This window comes from Cinclus cinclus, chromosome 15 (assembly GCF_963662255.1).
Source record: "Cinclus cinclus chromosome 15, bCinCin1.1, whole genome shotgun sequence".
In the NCBI taxonomy this organism is placed as follows: domain Eukaryota; kingdom Metazoa; phylum Chordata; class Aves; order Passeriformes; family Cinclidae; genus Cinclus; species Cinclus cinclus.
Genome location: NC_085060.1, coordinates 3,843,369 through 3,859,010, shown reverse-complemented (window position 1 = coordinate 3,859,010; position 15,642 = coordinate 3,843,369). Strand labels below are relative to the sequence as shown.

At 53.4% G+C, this 15,642-nt stretch overlaps 3 protein-coding genes across 4 annotated transcripts; 1 reads left to right on the top strand and 2 right to left on the bottom strand.

Moving 5' to 3' along the window:
- Positions 1–1,438: 1,438 nt before the first annotated feature.
- Positions 1,439–5,034, bottom strand: LOC134050233 (aryl-hydrocarbon-interacting protein-like 1). The gene is made up of 6 exons (XM_062503168.1): positions 4,939–5,034; positions 4,151–4,330; positions 3,773–3,961; positions 3,521–3,697; positions 3,257–3,398; positions 1,439–2,853 (listed from the first exon to the last, which is right to left on the bottom strand). Exons 1-6 carry the CDS (start codon positions 5,032–5,034, stop codon positions 1,439–1,441), a joined length of 2,199 nt encoding a protein of 732 aa, XP_062359152.1.
- Positions 5,035–5,513: 479 nt separating this feature from the next.
- On the bottom strand, positions 5,514–11,067 carry TAF7L (TATA-box binding protein associated factor 7 like). Its single transcript, XM_062502730.1, has 11 exons — positions 10,922–11,067; positions 9,933–10,011; positions 9,648–9,781; positions 9,185–9,311; positions 8,928–8,986; positions 7,848–7,920; positions 7,334–7,450; positions 7,044–7,232; positions 6,830–6,942; positions 6,509–6,568; positions 5,514–5,940 (listed from the first exon to the last, which is right to left on the bottom strand). The coding sequence occupies exons 1-11, from the start codon at positions 10,985–10,987 to the stop codon at positions 5,896–5,898; spliced, it is 1,062 nt and encodes a 353-aa protein (XP_062358714.1). The 5' UTR covers positions 10,988–11,067; the 3' UTR covers positions 5,514–5,895.
- A 353-nt stretch (positions 11,068–11,420) lies between these two features.
- On the top strand, positions 11,421–15,259 carry LOC134049932 (magnesium transporter NIPA2-like). 2 transcript variants are annotated; one of them, XM_062502699.1, is made up of 5 exons: positions 11,421–11,524; positions 11,601–11,685; positions 12,696–12,786; positions 12,935–13,095; positions 14,015–15,259. In XM_062502699.1, coding segments are annotated over exons 2-5 (861 nt in total). In that variant the 5' UTR covers positions 11,421–11,524; positions 11,601–11,684; the 3' UTR covers positions 14,623–15,259. The 2 variants fall into 2 exon arrangements, with proteins under 2 accessions (XP_062358683.1, XP_062358682.1); XM_062502698.1 differs by lacking the exons at positions 11,421–11,524; positions 11,601–11,685 and having other exon boundaries at positions 12,450–12,786.
- The last annotated feature ends 383 nt before the right edge of the window (positions 15,260–15,642 follow it).

The following is a 15,642-nucleotide window of genomic DNA, read 5'->3' as shown; positions in this document are numbered from 1 at the left end:
TGCAGGTGAGAGGGACCACAGGCCAGCCTGTGAGACCCAGCTGGACCCCTCTGCTATCCCAGGGGCAGGATGGGAGCAGCGTGGGGAGCAGCAGAGTGAGGCTTGGCCTGAGGGTGTGGTCAGGAGGGTCCAGCCTTGGGGGGCACTGGAGGAAGAAAAAGGGCAGGATAAGGACAGAGCTGCTGGCCCCAGTGCCAGGTGTGGGGAGCAGAGGCGGTCAGGTTGGGTGCTTGGGCAGTGTTTGGGAGCCAGGATGTGTCAGGGAGGGGAGCAGGCTGGCTAATGCTCTGGTAACCATGTACCGTGGTGCTGCTGCTGTCCTCCCTGCTTTGTGGCATCTCTGCTCTGGAAAGAGAATAAATTTGTATTTGTACTGAGACCTGGATCAGCGCTCTGGCCTCTTCTATCCGTGTGTCTCGGCTGAGTCAGCTCCTGTTGCTGTGCCATCCCGGCACTGCTCGTGCAGGGCTGCTGGGACACAGCCTGCACTGTGTCCCCCTGGCTGTCCACGCCACTCAAGGCAGAACAGAAGCTGTGAGCAGAGCACAAAGATCCCCAAACACAGGCGTGTCCCCCAGCCACCGTCTTCATCCTCTTCGTGTGGCTGCCTGAGGGGTGGGACAGGGGCTGTGTGGGGACAGTCCCTCTTTCTCACCCAGGAACTTTGGCTGTAGGAACCCCTTCAGTTCCAGGCAGGAGGTAGACAGCAGTGGAATGCTGGGCAGGCAAGGCAGTCCTGTCCCTCCTTTCTCTCTGGAGCTCCAGAGGTCCCAAGGGCTGCCCGTGTTCGCTGTGCCTTTGTGGCACAACAAGGGATTCAGATAAAGAATAGTTCAGGTAAGGCTGGGGGCTCTTGGGCTCTCTCCACTGCCCAGACTTGGTTGTTAGTGAAGCCTGCCCAGGACAATCAATTTTTGGGCTGGACCTGCTCTCACCCCTGCCTGGAAGGGCTGGCAGTGCCTGACACGGTGCCGCTACAGGGAAGTTTGGGGACACTCATGCAGAGAGATTCAGGAGCTTAAGGGGGGTGAAATGCAGCCTCCTTAACCCACCCTTCTCAAGAGCAGCACAAACTCGTCCATCCCTGTGCCACGGGCTCCTTGGCAAGGCGGGAGGTGTCGAATACGATCAGGGAAGCCGATCACGTTCAGGAACAAATCCAGCCCACGGTGCCAGGGAAGAGCTTTTATTTCTCAGCCAGCAGAGCTCGGTGGCGCCCGGCTGAAAGGCGCTGGAGCCGAAGAGTCGGGGCAGGGGTGCGGGGGATGCTGCTGCACAGCGGGGCAGGGTGAGCACAGCATGGTCCCCGTGTCGCTGCTGGGCCAGTCCCCAGCCCCGGGGCTCCCTCTCAGGGTACAGCAGCCCTGCTGCCCGTGCTGTGCCTCTTTGCCAGTGGCCTGGCAGCTGCTCCCCCAGGCAGAGGGGACTGACCCTGTGTTCAGGGCTGCTCGCAGCCCTGCCCTTTGCTGCACTGCTCCAGGAGTGCAGCACTCCCTTCTCTGGCTGCTGTGGGGCACGGGGGGTATTTTTGTCCTCCACCCAGCTTCTCACCATCCCCAGGGGTGAAGCTCTCTGGGGACATGTTGCCTTCCCCAGCGTTTTCTTGCCCACTGTCTGCTCCCTGCTCCCTGCAGCTCACCTCTTCCAGAGCCTCTCCAGGTGTTTCATCCTCCAGCCCTGAGGCTAGACTCAGATGTGGGGCTCTCTTTGGCTGAGCCTGAGCCTCGCTCCCTGTGCCAGCTCCCTCTGCTCCACTGGCTCCTTGCTCCAACCCCTGCACTAGCCCTGCTGACTTTATCTCTCCTATTGCCCCACACTGCGCTGCTTCAGGCTTTTCTATTTTTGCTGGTAGACACTCTTTCCCTTTGTCCTTGTCCGCTTTCCCTTTCATTACTGTCTCTTCCTTTTCTTCTTCCTTTTCTTCTTCCTTTTCTTCTTCCTTTTCTTCTTCCTTTTCTTCTTCCTTTTCTTCTTCCTTTTCTTCTTCCTTTTCTTCTTCCTTTTCTTCTTCCTTTTCTTCTTCCTTTTCTTCTTCCTTTTCTTCTTCCTTTTCTTCTTCCTTTTCTTCTTCCTTTTCTTCTTCCTTTTCTTCTTCCTTTTCTTCTTCCTTTTCTTCTTCCTTTTCTTCTTCACCCTCTTTGAATTTATCATCTTCTTCCTTTGCTCCCCTCTCCACCTTCTCCTCTCTCTCCCCTTTGTCTTCCTTTTCTATCTCCTCCTTCTCTTCCAATTTTCCATCTTCTTCCTCTGCCCCCCTCTCTACCTTTTCCTCTTTGCTCTCCTCTTTTTCTTCCTTTTCTTCCTCTTTCTCCTCTTCCCTCTCCTCCTCTTTCTCATCTTCCTCCTCTATTCCCAGACTCTCTGGCTTTGCCCCACGGGTCCCCAGGTTTTCCTCTTCCCCCACTCCTGTACGATCCTTCCCTTCTGCCTCTTCTCCCACAGGCTCTCCCCGGGCTTCTTCTCCTCCTGGTGCTGCCCCTTCCACCCCAGCCCTGGGGGTTCCTTGTTCTGCCTGGGGATCCCTGGGTTGTTCTGTTACTTCAGTCTCAGCACCCTCCTCCCCCTGCCCAGGGGTCTCCTGGACCCCAGCCTCACCCTGAGGTGCCCCATCGCCCACATCCCTGCTCTCCTGCCCCTTCAGACCCTGGGAGGACTGGAAGAGGCCCTGGTAGCGCTTCCGATCCTCCACGTGCTTCTTCCTCATCCTCTCCCCCAGTTGCTTCAGCTCCTTCTTCACCGCAGCTGCCATGGAGGGGTCGAGGTGAGCCACGCGCTGGAAGTCCTCCCGTGCCTCCCTCTCGTTCCAGACAGCAGCGTGGGCCTTTGCCCGCTTGAAATAGGCCTTGGCATTGTCTGCCAGGAGAGAAGAACCCTCCGTGGGGGTCCTGCAGCTCAGGGCCACCACCCACAGGGGCTGGAGACCCCTGGGGACCAGGGCACATGAAGCACATGGGGAGGTGGAGTGTGGGGTGGGCACAGGGGATGGGCACACCTGTGAGGAGGGCAGGAAGACCTGGGCTATGCACTGCCACTGTGGGCAACAGGGCACAGGGAATGCAGGGATCAGCGTGGGAAGGGGAAGGATGGTGTGGGGGGTGGGGTGGACCAGTGCCAGGGGCAGTGCAAACTAGGACACAGGGATCCAGATAACACAAGGACAGAGGATGAGTATTGTCACGGATAGGGGATTCAGAGGATGGAGCCCCTGGGATGGAGCCATGGGCACAGCAGGGGGTGGGATGCAGGGCACAGGTACCCTTGTGCTTCTGGAGAAGCTCCGTGGTGTGCTCCAGCACCTCGTAGTACTCGCCGAGCTCCAGCTGGCACTGGCAGTAGTTGAGCACCAGTGGCGTGACCAGGCTCTCCAGCTTCAGCCAGCCATCCTCCCACGGCTTCTCCTGCCCCGTGAGCAACCCAGGGCACATGGCTGTGTCCAGCCCCTCCCAGGCACCCAAGGCACGCGGGGAAGCGCTTTGAGGCATGACCCAGGCAGGGATGGGGAGGTGTTGGTCCTGCTCACCTTGGCCTGGAGGTTCCTGAGGCAGATGACAGCCTCCTGGTACTTGGCCGCCGCCTGTGCGAACTCCCTGCGCAGGACGAGGCGGTTGCCCTCACTGTGCAGCACAGGCACTGCTGCCAGCTTCTCCTCCTTGCTCATGGCCCAGGTGTCACGTTTGTATGCTGAGGGGTCCTCCACCTGTGCAAGCAGGAGAAGCTGAGCGGCCTTCCCAGCTGTTCTCTCTCTGGTGGCCATCCTCGCCGTCCCCCTTACCCGGAACAGCTCCATGATGAAGATGAGAGGCTGTGGTGTCCGCTGCAGTTCGTCCAGGTCATCATAGCCCGTGCTGTGGTAGTCAAACATGTTGCCCATGCCACAGCGGTGCTTCTGGCCTTCCAGGGGGTCCCGTCCCTCGGCGATCCTCCGCATGCCCCTGGAGACCAGGGCATACATGCCTGTGTGCTGCAAGGAGGGGAGCACCCCACTCAGCCCTGGGGGGCTGTCTGCACCCCCTTGTCTGGGGCAGCCCCCCTGATGCTGCGGCCAAGTGACACCCTGTGTTTGCACCAGACAAGGCTGGAGCATCTCCAGCTCTTGTGTCCTGGCTCTGCAGGAAAGAGGGAAGCAGGCGTCTGTGGGCCCCTCACTCACAATGGCATCACACCAGAATTCTGCCACCTCCCCAATCCTCATGGAGCTGAGCAGGGTCTCCCAGATCTCCAGCTTGAACATCTTGCCCACGATGATCTCCATGGGCATTCCAGCTTCCCGGCTGTCATCAATCACTGTCCGCTCAAAGTCATCCTTCAGCGTCTGGAAGTGGAAGGTGAACTGCCCCAGAGAGAGCCCTGTGGTGAGACTCCCCTCAGCAGCCACAATGACCTCAGCTGTGGTGTCAAGCCCGCTCCCAGCACTGTGCTGATCTGACTGGCAGCTCTCCATCCACAGCAGGAGATTGTGCCTCTTGCCCACTTGAGACAGTAAGCAGATGGTCAATGTCTTAACATCCATCCATGCTATAGCTTGCTTCTCCCTATGGATCCCCTTTTATAACCCAGTGCAGAGTGCCTTCACATTGTGCACCAGGACCTGGTGGAACCCACAGCGATCAGAGGCTGGAGAATCTCCCAGGAACAACCCACTGCCACATCTCACTCCTGCTTAGCACATAGCAGGAAAGGCAGATCCCACCAGGGCTGCTGAGCTCTAATGGCACCAGGGGGAGGAGATGTCACAGGCTCAGTGCAAGGTGAGGCCATGGGCACTGCTAGCTGTCACTGTGAGAAATGTGGCTGCCCATACCAGCTCCTCCTGCAACGCTGTTGTGAGAGCTCTCACTCTTCCCCAGACCTGGAGCTGGGCTTATGAACTATAATGGGCAGGGATGTCATACCCACTCCCTCTCCCAGGGCTCTGGAAGAACAACCCAGACAATTTACCTTGCTCCCATCCTGCAGCTTTGGCAGCTCCCCTTGGCCTCCATGCAGAATCTTCTTTTTGACCCCTTCCACATTCAGCAGGTAGGTTTCCTCCATGGATGCTGAGAGATCACACGGACCCCAGCACACACTGGCTCAAGAGCTCCACGTCTTCCTTAGGTATCTCTTTCTTGACTATGTGGACATACACATCGTCTTCCAGGGCTCCTGCTGACCTTTTTCTTCCTGTGCTGGGGGCAGAGCCTTCTTCCCCTGCCCTTGGGCTGTGAGAAGGGTGTCCCCTCCTAGCACACACTCACTGAAGCCCCCAGTGTCCTCCGTTGCTTTCTGTAACCGCCCTTCTAATCCTCTTCCCACCCTGTCAGGTTAATCTGGGATTTGCCTGCATAGTCTGTGAGGAATTACAGGAACTCCCTGATCAGGAGGGCCTCGTTCCTCCCACCGAGTGACAGCACTTTTGACCTAGATCCACAAAGACCACTTTGGGGAAGAAGCCCAGCATTGTCCCACCAAAGGTACTCAGGTATGTCTCCCTACCAGGGGCTGTGTGGTTGAGAGACCACAAAGGAACAGACCAGTGTTGAAAAGGAAACTTTATTAACAGAGTTTGGTTTGCAGATACAAGTATTCTTTAACCACAAGAACAAACTCTTACCAGGCCACAGCCCATCAAGGCCAAGACTCAGTAGGATGCAGAAACCAGCACAGTGCTGTCCTGGGGAGGCCAGCACTGACTATTTACAGTAAATCTGTTGTTTTGGCTGCTCTCACAGGCACAGTCCAATTCTTTAGCTCCACCAGCCAAATCCAGCACAGTGCATGTCAAATCAGCTCTGGACATGGACCCCCTACCACTGCCCAGCAGCACATATGGCAGCTGAAGTGTGCAACTAAAGCCTTCAGCGTGGCAGGTGACCACCACTTCCAGCTCTGCTCACCAAGACCCAGGCCCACTCCTCACTTCTCCATGAGGGACTCCAACTGCTCCTGCAGGGAGGCCATCTGGGAAGAGGGAGTGAGATGTTAGAGTAAGGCCCATCTGGAACCCCAGGCAGCCCCAGCATTTTTGTCTTCTTGCATATACTCAACCCACACCAGTGGCTGCTCTCCCTGTGTGTTGTCTGGAGCTCTGCTTGGGCTCCTCTGGGACAGAACTGGCACTGCCCACAGGGATTTGAGAGTGAGAACCTCCTGCCTTGGTACCTGACTGGAACAGAGCTGCCCAAGCAAGAAATCTGCCACAACTCTACAGCCACTGCCTTCCTTGTACTTGGGTGCTAACAGGTTTATTTCATGTTTTACCCCAAGCAGCAATCCTGGCAGCTCTGGACTGCTGACTGGACGTATTTTGGCTCCTCCAGAAGGAAGGCTGCAGTCAACCCTACTCTTTGTATCTCCTTCTGCCTTGGGAAGCTCCATTCCACTAGAGATGAGGTACAACCCCACCTGAGCTGTAACACTGGAGTTCACAGCTGCTGCTGTGGTAGAAGACTGAGGGAATTCTATCAGGCCAAGCCTAGAACAGTGTTGTGACTCAGCACCTCCTGCTCCACAGTGGAAGTTTCCTCACCTGCTGCTTCTCTCGCTCTTCTTGCTGCTTGAACTCATCCAGCACGGCCTGGAGACGGGTCTGCAGGTACAAACGTGGAAACCACAGTTACCAGGGTGTTCTCAACAGAATGGGTGCAGCTACAACATGTCAAATGGTGCAGTGACAACACCCTCTTATCTCCTCCGGTTTCACAGGCTACTTTGCCTCCACAGGGAAATGCTGGAGTATGTATGGCCACAACTATTTTTAAGCCAGCAGACAAAGGCTCCTGCCTTCTCCAAATCAGCCTGAGTGAGTCAGTGTTAAGTAGGTTTGAAGAGACTCCAAGAGAGCTCTCACCTTGAGGGCAAGGTTCTCCACTTTCATGATGAGATCTTCCTGGCGCTTCCTCCTGTCTTGAGTTTCCTGGAGTTTACTTTTCAGGTTATCAATCTGTTTCTGGATGCCCATGGCTGGAAGGGAGAGTAAGCTCAGACCCAGAGCAGCAGCAGAGCTGGGAAGCACAGTCTGCCTGGCATCCCAACAATTCTGCCATGCTCTGCTGGCCACTCACCGATCTGGTTGGACCCCTCATTCTCCTGCTGCTGCCCATCAGACTCATTCAGCTTGTCCTGCAGTTGTCTCTCCAAGTCTTCCTCAGTGTCCATGATGTTCAGGTCTTCATCATCGTGATGATCCCTCTCATCTTCATCCTCGCTGCTACTGCTGATATCATTAAATATCTCCCGCAGTTCATCGTGTTCTAGGTGGGGGCAAAAGGGTTAAAACACAGATGATGACCTGTCAGTGCCCTTTGCCTGCCAGGGACCATATCTAGAAATAAAACAGCTTTCCCCACTGTACCTGAGGAGCCATGGCCTTGCTTATGCCCTGACATCCCTGGGGAGGAGATGTCCAGGCTGGTGAGTGAACCGTGGTTGTCAACTTCCTTTGTTTCATCCTCAGCAATGACTTCCCAGCCTGACAAGCAGGAACAGGTGAGTCAAGGAAAAAGGAAGAACCTGGAAGATGCAGTTATAATTGAAGAGGTAAAAAATGGCAGATCACTGCTACTCCAACCAGTCTTGCCTTGTCCCTATGGATACTGAGGATGAAACATCCCAGACCTCTTTTCTGATGACTTCTCTACTATTTCAGTTCCTTCTCAGTACAACAGCACAGTCCACAAGAAAGGTCACCTTGAGGAAACAGTAAGCTTTGAACGAGGCAAAGATGAAGCTCCAAAACTTCAGTGCCTCTTGCATGTTTATCTCCCAGTGTCCCACCCCCACGCAAAGCTCAGCTTGCTCTTTCCAGAAGCCCCAGGTCACACACGTCCTGTCCTACTCCGGAGCTTTTTTTCCCACTAAAAGGATACGGACACTGACAGCCTCAGCATCGGTGCTCAGGAGACGCTTCACCTCTTTTTCCACATCAGGAGATTCGATATACTGAGCCAGAGAGGGGAAAGAGAACAGAGACACTGTTAAATGCCTTGTGCATGCTGCTGGTGCTGGCCAACTCCAAGCCCCCAACTCTGGACAGAGCACTGTTTCAAGGCTTTCTTATCTTCTGCTTTCTGCTCAGAATTTGCTCATATTTTAACTGTGAAGTAATTTATGCACACCCTCCCCCTCCAAAAAAAAAAATCCATCTTTTCTGTACTTTGGTAGGTTGAGTGCTCTCACTTTTCTGCTTATACTACATATTTTGTAAGACTTTCTGTGTCTATGCAGAAAGTCCTTGAGGTGTTGACGGTCAACTCAACTCAACTCCTTCCCATCCCACTCAAAAGGAGGCTTCATTTTGCACTTTTAAATTAGTCCAGAATTTTACTGCAGTGACATCAAATCTCTCCTGTGGGCTCCAAGAATGTCTCAAGTAATTTGTTTCCCAAATGTCATGCAAAATCACACTCAATCCTGTTCTCTTCTGAGAAACTGCAAAGGAGAGAAGAACAAGTCTTCCAGCCTCAGGGTGCTGCATCTCCCCAACACCTTGCCTGGCTTGTGCATATGCACAGAGACAGTCTCTGAGCTCCATCTGTTGCCACTCCCCCAGCTGAAATGACAGTGGTACTATTTGGGGAAGGGAATGGGCCATGCATAAAGAGAAGATTTAAGCTGGGAAAGCAGGAATGAGTGAAGCTTCATTTCCATGTGAGTATTTCTTCCTTTCTTCTCTATGAGCAGGAGATGTGGTATAGCAAGGGAGCCACAGGAACGAGGTCCAGCAGAACTCTGCACAGAAGATCTTCCCCTTAGGAGCATCTTTGAAAGTACAAAGGAAGTGCCCAAAGAAATATTTAAATCTACTATCCTACTCTCACCCTCATCTTGGGCAAGGAAAAGTGAACAAATGTTAAGAAAACACATGACTTCTGGACCAATCACAGCCACAGCTCTAATGTCTCTGCCCTCCTAGCCCTTCATCTGCCTCTGGGTGAGAAGCAACTCACCTTTTTCTTAGCTGTCTTCCGGAATCGCCGCTTCCGTACATTTTTCAGGGGAAGAGTGACTGTGATAGAGGAAACAGATTTCATGTGTCAGGCAGATGGCCCAGTAAGAGAAGCACGTGTCAGAAGGGAGGAGATCCCTTCTGCAACAGAGAGAGCTGTGGAAAGGAGCAGCAGCACAGCCAGCACACGGCAGATGTGAGCACTCTGCTCAGATGCAGGGTACTGGGGTGGAGGGGCTTGGCACAGCCTCTACTCACTGCCATGGTTCCATATGAATTTCTTCTCTCTGTCCTTGTCCTTCTTCTTGTTTGCCTTGGGGTCAGTGGCCACAGTTTGCTCTTCCAAAGGTGGGTAGAGATCACCATCCACAGTGCAAACAAGCATCTGGAATCCCCATATGAACACCAAGATGTGAAGGAACAGTGACTGCCCACTGCATGTTGTGAGCCAAAGGGATTCAGGGGCAGAGTGTGGTAAACACAGCTGCATCAGCTGGATACAGCAGCAGTTAAGCTATCACAAAGGAAATCCTATTTCACACTTCAGGAATGAGGTTTCTAAATACCAAGGGGAATGGGGAATTTTAAACTGCTAATACTGTGAGATACAGGAGTTAGGTATGTTATAATGTGTGTCCAGTTGCCAAAGTGTACAAGGGTTTTCCTGGAGTGGTGAGCAATGAATTAAGGTGTTGGTGCAGGCAAGAAGGACAGCTCATACCTGGCAAATATCTGCTGTCTTGTAGAAGGTTTTCTTGTCAATGGTTTTTAAGCTCTCGATGATGCAGGGCAGATCCACCAGCTTAGCTGCCAGTGGCACCCGGTCCACACGGACAATCCCATGGCGCCCGTCAGCTGGGGAGAACCAGGGGACAGGTCAGTGCTGTGGCTCAACAGCCACCCTGGGCAATACAGCCCTGGGCAGCGGGGACTTCACAGGACAACACATGCAAGTGGCACAGCTTCACCTGTGGACAGGCAGAAATGCCTGGTCCTGCTCACTCACCATGCAGCTCAATGGTGAGCCTGTCCTTCAGGTTGACATTCCCAGACTGGACTGCTCGCCGCACAGTCGAGGCATATTCCTGAGAAGGGAATTCTTCAGGAGCGGATGTGCTTCCTCCAAGAATCACCAAAGGCTTCTGCCCAACCTACCCAGCTTTAAACACCTGCCATCCACATGCTGGACAGTAACTGTGAGACCCACGGTGAACAGCACTTTCCTCGTTACCACATTAACCCCTTGGCCCTGCTGTTCTCAGTGCTCTCCATACCCCTGGCACAGCACAGGTGTGACAGTGATGTGAGGTCCCTGACAGAGACACCTGCCAGAGCTCCACAGCACTGTGGGCAGTTAGAGCTGCCCTCAACAAGCCTTGTGGTCTCAGCAGGACAGTCTCACAGAATCCCAGAATAACTGGGGTTGGAAGAAGAGATCATCCAGTCCAAGCCCCCTGCCAAAGCAGGGTCACCCAAAGCAGGTGATACAGGTATACATCCGGGTGGGTTTGGGATGTCTCCAGAGAAAGACATTCCACAACCTCCCTGGACAGCTGTTTCAGTGCTCTGACACTCTCAATGGAAAGTTCTTCCTCCTGGTGAGGTGGAACTTGTGCTTTCGTTTATCATCGTGTCTCTAGTCGCCAGAAAAACAGTCTCAGCTTTAAGCATCTAACAAACAGCAACGAGGGCACTTACAGCCACTGCAACTAAAGAGCCAGTACTTGTTAAATCTCTACCCTTACAGAAAGATCCTCCCAAACCCTCTAGGTTGTCTCTGAGCCTCCTGCTCTGAGTGGCAGGAACACGTCTCTAGGGGAGGTCGTGAAAAATCCGTTCAAAAGGGTGGGAACGGCTCCAAAGCACCCAGCCTGCTCCCACATCCCTTCCCAGAGCCGCAGCTTCCCCACTGCCTTGTTAAACGCCCCCTCGGCCCGGGCTGAGCTCGGTGTGACCGGCGGGGCCGCGAGGGGCCGAGCCGAGCCGAGCCCTTACCGGCGGCAGCCGCAGCACGAACTGGCTCTCGAGCTCGTGCGGAGCATCGTCCTTGCCCTTGCTCATCCCGCCTCCTGCAGCTCTGCCACCAGCACGCCGCCACTTGCTCCTCGGGAAGGCTCCTGCACGGAGACCCCAGCACGGCACTGCTGCCAGAGCCTCCCCCAGCCCCGCTCCGGTCCGGTCCCGGTCCGGTCCCGGTGCGGCCCCGCCCGTCCCGCGGAAGCCGAGCCCGGAGCGCCGCCCCTTCCGTTCCGTCCGCGTTCCGTCCCCGTTCCGTCCCCGTTCCAGCCCCTCTCCATCCCCGTTCCGTCCCCTCTCCATCCCCGTTCCGTCCCCGTTCCAGCCCCTCTCCATCCCCGTTCCGTCCCCGTTCCGTCCCCTCTCCATCCCCGTTCCCTCCCCGTTCCAGCCCCTCTCCGTCCCCGTTCCCTCCCCGTTCCAGCCCCTCTCCATCCCCGCTCCGCCGGGGAGTGCCGCTGGCCATGGGGCCCGGGTTCGGCGCGGGGCTGGGGCTGGCCCTGGCTTCCAGCGCCTTCATCGGTGTCAGCTTCGTCCTGAAGAAGAAGGGGCTGCTCCGGCTGTGCGGCCGCGCCAGGGCAGGTACGGCCGCTCCCGGGCGCTGATCCCGCTGCCTGCCCCGAAGGTCGTGACGGGAATTTTTTTGGCTTCATCCGAGGTTTCTCGTTTGTTTCCTCCGCACTCAGGGCAAGGAGGGCACGCGTACCTGCGAGAGCGGCTTTGGTGGGCAGGGCTGCTGTGCAGTAAGTACCGCGCTCAGACTGCGGTGAGGCACGCTATTATGGGATTACAGAATGTCTTGGGTTGGTGGAGACCCTAAAGATCATCTCGTTCCAACCCCCTTCCATAGGAACATCCACTATCCCAGGCTGCTCCAAGCACTGTCCAGCCTGGCCTTGAGCACTCCCGGGATGAGGCAGCCACAGCTTCTCTAGACAGCCTGTGCCAGGGCTTCCCCACCTTCACAGGAAAGAATTTCTTCCTGGTATCTTATCTAAACCTACTCTCTTTAAGTTTCAACTCATTCCCCCTTGTCTCGTCACTACATGCCCTTGTAAAAAGTCTCTTCACCTCTTTCTTGTAGGCTTCCTTCACATACTGGAAGGCCACAATTAGGTTACTCTAGAGCCTTTTCTTCTAAGAGTGTGTTCTAGTCACTTTCTTGCTTTGTTATTACCATTTTTGTTTGACTGTTTGAGTTTTATCCAAGTTTCTGATGATGATGTTTACCTCATTGTAACTAAGCTGTTCTAAAGTCTCATGTGTTACCAAGTTTCTTTGCTAAGCAGGACCTGAGGAGCTGGTTTAACTGGGTTGGGTTAAATGTTTCTGAAGTGGCCTGCCCTGAGGATGTAGTGATAATGGCACATCCAGCACAGTGTACAGCAATTTCAGCAGCTTTTCTTCACACTTCTCAATGCTAAGAACTAACTGTAACTGGTTTACCCTTTATAAAGCTGTAAAAGCTGTTCCAGGAAAAGGACAGATGCCTTTCAGCTTTGTGGAAATGATGAAAATACTTTCCTGTGGTTGCTGCTCACTGTAGAGGCACATGTGACTAAGGATCACTGTACATAACACCGAGCCTTCTCTTCCCAAGAGAACCTGTGTGGGGTTTCTGCTTGTTCTTGCTGCTGCTGTTTTCCCCTGGTTGCTCAACGTACCTCAGACTAACAGGATGCTCAGGAGGAAATTGAGGCTGTATTATGGTGAATTGCTGCCACTTTGATGCTCACAGGAGTTTCTCTTGCAGTGGGAGTTGGAGAAGCTGCAAATTTTGCTGCCTATGCCTTTGCTCCTGCAACACTGGTAACTCCACTGGGTGCTCTGAGTGTCCTTGTTAGGTAAGCAGCCTCAGAAACAGCCTCACTTCACCTACCAGCCCTTAGTGATAGCAGTTGCTCTGCTGTCTTCCCTCAGGTATCCGTTTCTTGTCCTAATTTGTTTTGGAATTTTTTTTTGTTTTGTTTTGTTTTGTTTTTGCCTTTTCAGTGCTGTTCTGTCTTCCATCTTCCTGAATGAGCAGCTGAATGTTCACGGGAAGATTGGCTGCATGCTGAGTATCCTGGGCTCTACTGTGATGGTGATCCATGCTCCACAGGAAGAAGAGGTTTCCAGCCTGGAGTCAATGGCAGAGAAGCTGAAAGACCCAGGTACTAAAATAAAAGGATTTCTGTTGACTTCAGGCTAATGACAGTAGAAAATGGAATACGACTTGGATAGATTGGAAAGGGCTGAAGTAAATGGTAACTGAGCTATTTTTTGTTCTGCACACCCCACTGGAATCATTAATAGTTACCAAGTGGGATGGGTTTTTTACTGTTGTGAGGTATAGGTGCAAAAAGTGAGGAGCTGGGAAGTGAGGTGTCAGCAGAAGGGAGTGGCCTATGCAGTGCCAGGAATTGCAGAAGGAATTCCTGTACATAAGGGTGGTAGTGGTGTGGCTAGGAGAAGACAGAGGAGGAAATCCAGACAGAATAATTCAAGGTAAAAGAATTCAAGGAGTTATGCCCAAGATCAGGTAGCCCTATTATTTATGTTAGAGGATGAATCAAGTCACAAGGATATGATGTAGGCAACAATACAAATAGCAGAATAAGCCAAAAGAGATGGAGGAAGCAAGCTTAAAGAGAAGGGCAAAGCAGAGTAACAAGGTAGATGCTGCTCATTTGGGGGAGCACTGGCAGAGCATTCCTGTGATGTGGCACTTTCCTTTTTATCCCACCAGTCTGCAGAGTTCAGCTACGGCTTCCCAAGCCTTCTGTCACCTTCCTGGGCCTCCTGCTGGACTGGTCAAAAGTTTTCCAGTTCTGTTAGTGTTGTGGAGCCTGGTTGTGCCTCTGATCCTCTCAGACTGTGTCCCCAACAGCCTGACTTGTGACCACAATGTAATGAGCTCTTGCTGTCTCAGCAGCTTTGCTCAGGCTTTCCAACCCCATTTCCTTCAGATGGAGGCCCGAAGGCTGATGGGGCAGTTACCTGCCTGTCCTCCATCTCTACTTGCTGTTCAGTCATATCTGTCACTGGTGCTGCTGTGTTCTGATGGAGTTCTTGAATTTTTCTTTCTCCAAGGATTCATTGTATTTGCTGTGTGTGTCCTGGTGAGCTCCCTTCTCCTCATCTTTGTGGCTGGACCCCGTTACGGACAGAGCAACGTCCTGGTTTATGTTTTGGTCTGCTCTGCCATTGGCTCACTGTCTGTATCCTGTGTCAAAGGCCTGGGGATTGCGCTGAAAGAATTGTTCTCTGGGAAGCCAATCCTGAAGGAACCCCTGGCCTGGGTGCTCCTGGTGTGCCTGGTGGTCTGCATCAGCACCCAGATTAACTATCTGAACAAAGCCCTGGACATTTTCAACACCTCTGTGGTCACACCCATTTACTACGTGCTGTTCACCACAGCAGTCATGATGTGCTCTGCCATCCTCTTCAAGGAGTGGCAGCACATGGTGCTGGACAACATCATCGGCTCCATCAGTGGCTTCCTCACCATCGTGTCCGGCATCTTCCTCCTGCATGCCTTCAGGGACATTCCCTTCACCCCCAACCTCCTGCCCCTCTTCCTGCAGCCAGGCAGGGCAGACAGACATCAGTCCTGTCAGCACCAGCCTCTGCTGCCCTCGGAGGACAAGGGCTCTCAGAGTGCAGAGGAGGAAGAGGAGGAGGAGGAGGAGAAGAAGTGAAAGCAGGTGAGGAAGTGTCTGAACTGCTGGTTTCCTGCTCCCACTGCCAAGGCTTTACATGCTGCTGCAGGAGCTGTGAGTTACCCTCTGCCTGCCCCAGGCACCACTGTGCTGACAGGGCCAGCAGCCTCCTGTGGCTACAGGAAGGAGCCCTGGGAAGTGCCCAGTTCCTGGCACCCTGTGCTTCTTCACTGTTCTTTATGTGAAGAATTGATCTGCCCTCATCAGGACTCAGACCTCAGCTGTGCAGAGAGAGGCCTGCAGCACTAACACAGTGCTAACCCTGACTCCACAGCAGATCACACATTTGGGGAGGCTCACACTGTTCTTTAAAACCAGGGTTAACAGTTACAGAATGATCTAACATGGTGCTAAGAGAGAGAAGATGGATGTCTCGCTTTAAAGGTGACGTACAGAGAGTATTAATGCAAAAATTCCTCTGTCAAGTACTTGGTTTTGCTCACTGTGCTAGAATTTATTTACAGATTCACATCCAAAAACAGAATACAGCCCAAACTGGGAAACTTCATTGGTACTGCCACATGCTACTGTGGCTCTTAGAGGGATCAGCCTCTTCATGCAGCATCTGGTGTGCAGGTTGATGAAGCTTCCTGTATTCTATTAAAAACTATCTATTCAGTTACCAAGTGGTCAGTGATACATTTATACCAAGAGGTGGGTGAACACTGGAAGGCACAGAGGATCATAGGGGTAGGAAGAACTCTGTGAGTGCTCCAGAGAAACTCAAGTTACTACAGCAGAGAGGGAATCACCTACTCTGGGAACCTAGGCTTTAGCTTTTGAGGTAAGTTTCTTACAGATAACTAGACAGCTGTGTCCTCAGTGACATGGGTTTACATCTGCAATAGCTGTTGAACACATTCTGAGTTTGTTCCCAGGAAGGCTGCTGGCTACAAGCCACCCACGTTAGGAGCTCACACGCTCCATCCAGCAGCCCCTGCAGTGCATTGTGTGCAGAACTGCTTTACCAGGCTCCTGTGTAGAGCTCCAGACCACTGT

Excerpts from the sequence above, each read along its gene's own strand:
- LOC134050233 (XM_062503168.1), bottom strand. The coding sequence starts at position 5,034 with ATGGAGGAAACCTACCTGCTGAATGTGGAAGGGGTCAAAAAGAAGATT. Across the intron at positions 3,962-4,150 it reads AATTCTGGTGTGATGCCATT|CACACAGGCATGTATGCCCT; the intron begins GTGAGTGAGGGG and ends CCCTCCTTGCAG. Across the intron at positions 2,854-3,256 it reads GCTTCTCCAGAAGCACAAGG|ACAATGCCAAGGCCTATTTC; the intron begins GTACCTGTGCCC and ends CTCTCCTGGCAG.
- TAF7L (XM_062502730.1), bottom strand. The coding sequence starts at position 10,987 with ATGAGCAAGGGCAAGGACGATGCTCCGCACGAGCTCGAGAGCCAGTTC. Across the intron at positions 9,312-9,647 it reads AGACAGCAGATATTTGCCAG|ATGCTTGTTTGCACTGTGGA; the intron begins GTATGAGCTGTC and ends TGGGGATTCCAG. Across the intron at positions 6,569-6,829 it reads TGGAGAACCTTGCCCTCAAG|ACCCGTCTCCAGGCCGTGCT; the intron begins GTGAGAGCTCTC and ends TTGTACCTGCAG.
- LOC134049932 (XM_062502698.1), top strand. The coding sequence starts at position 12,671 with ATGCTCACAGGAGTTTCTCTTGCAGTGGGAGTTGGAGAAGCTGCAAAT. Across the intron at positions 12,787-12,934 it reads GCTCTGAGTGTCCTTGTTAG|TGCTGTTCTGTCTTCCATCT; the intron begins GTAAGCAGCCTC and ends TTGCCTTTTCAG. Across the intron at positions 13,096-14,014 it reads AGAGAAGCTGAAAGACCCAG|GATTCATTGTATTTGCTGTG; the intron begins GTACTAAAATAA and ends TCTTTCTCCAAG.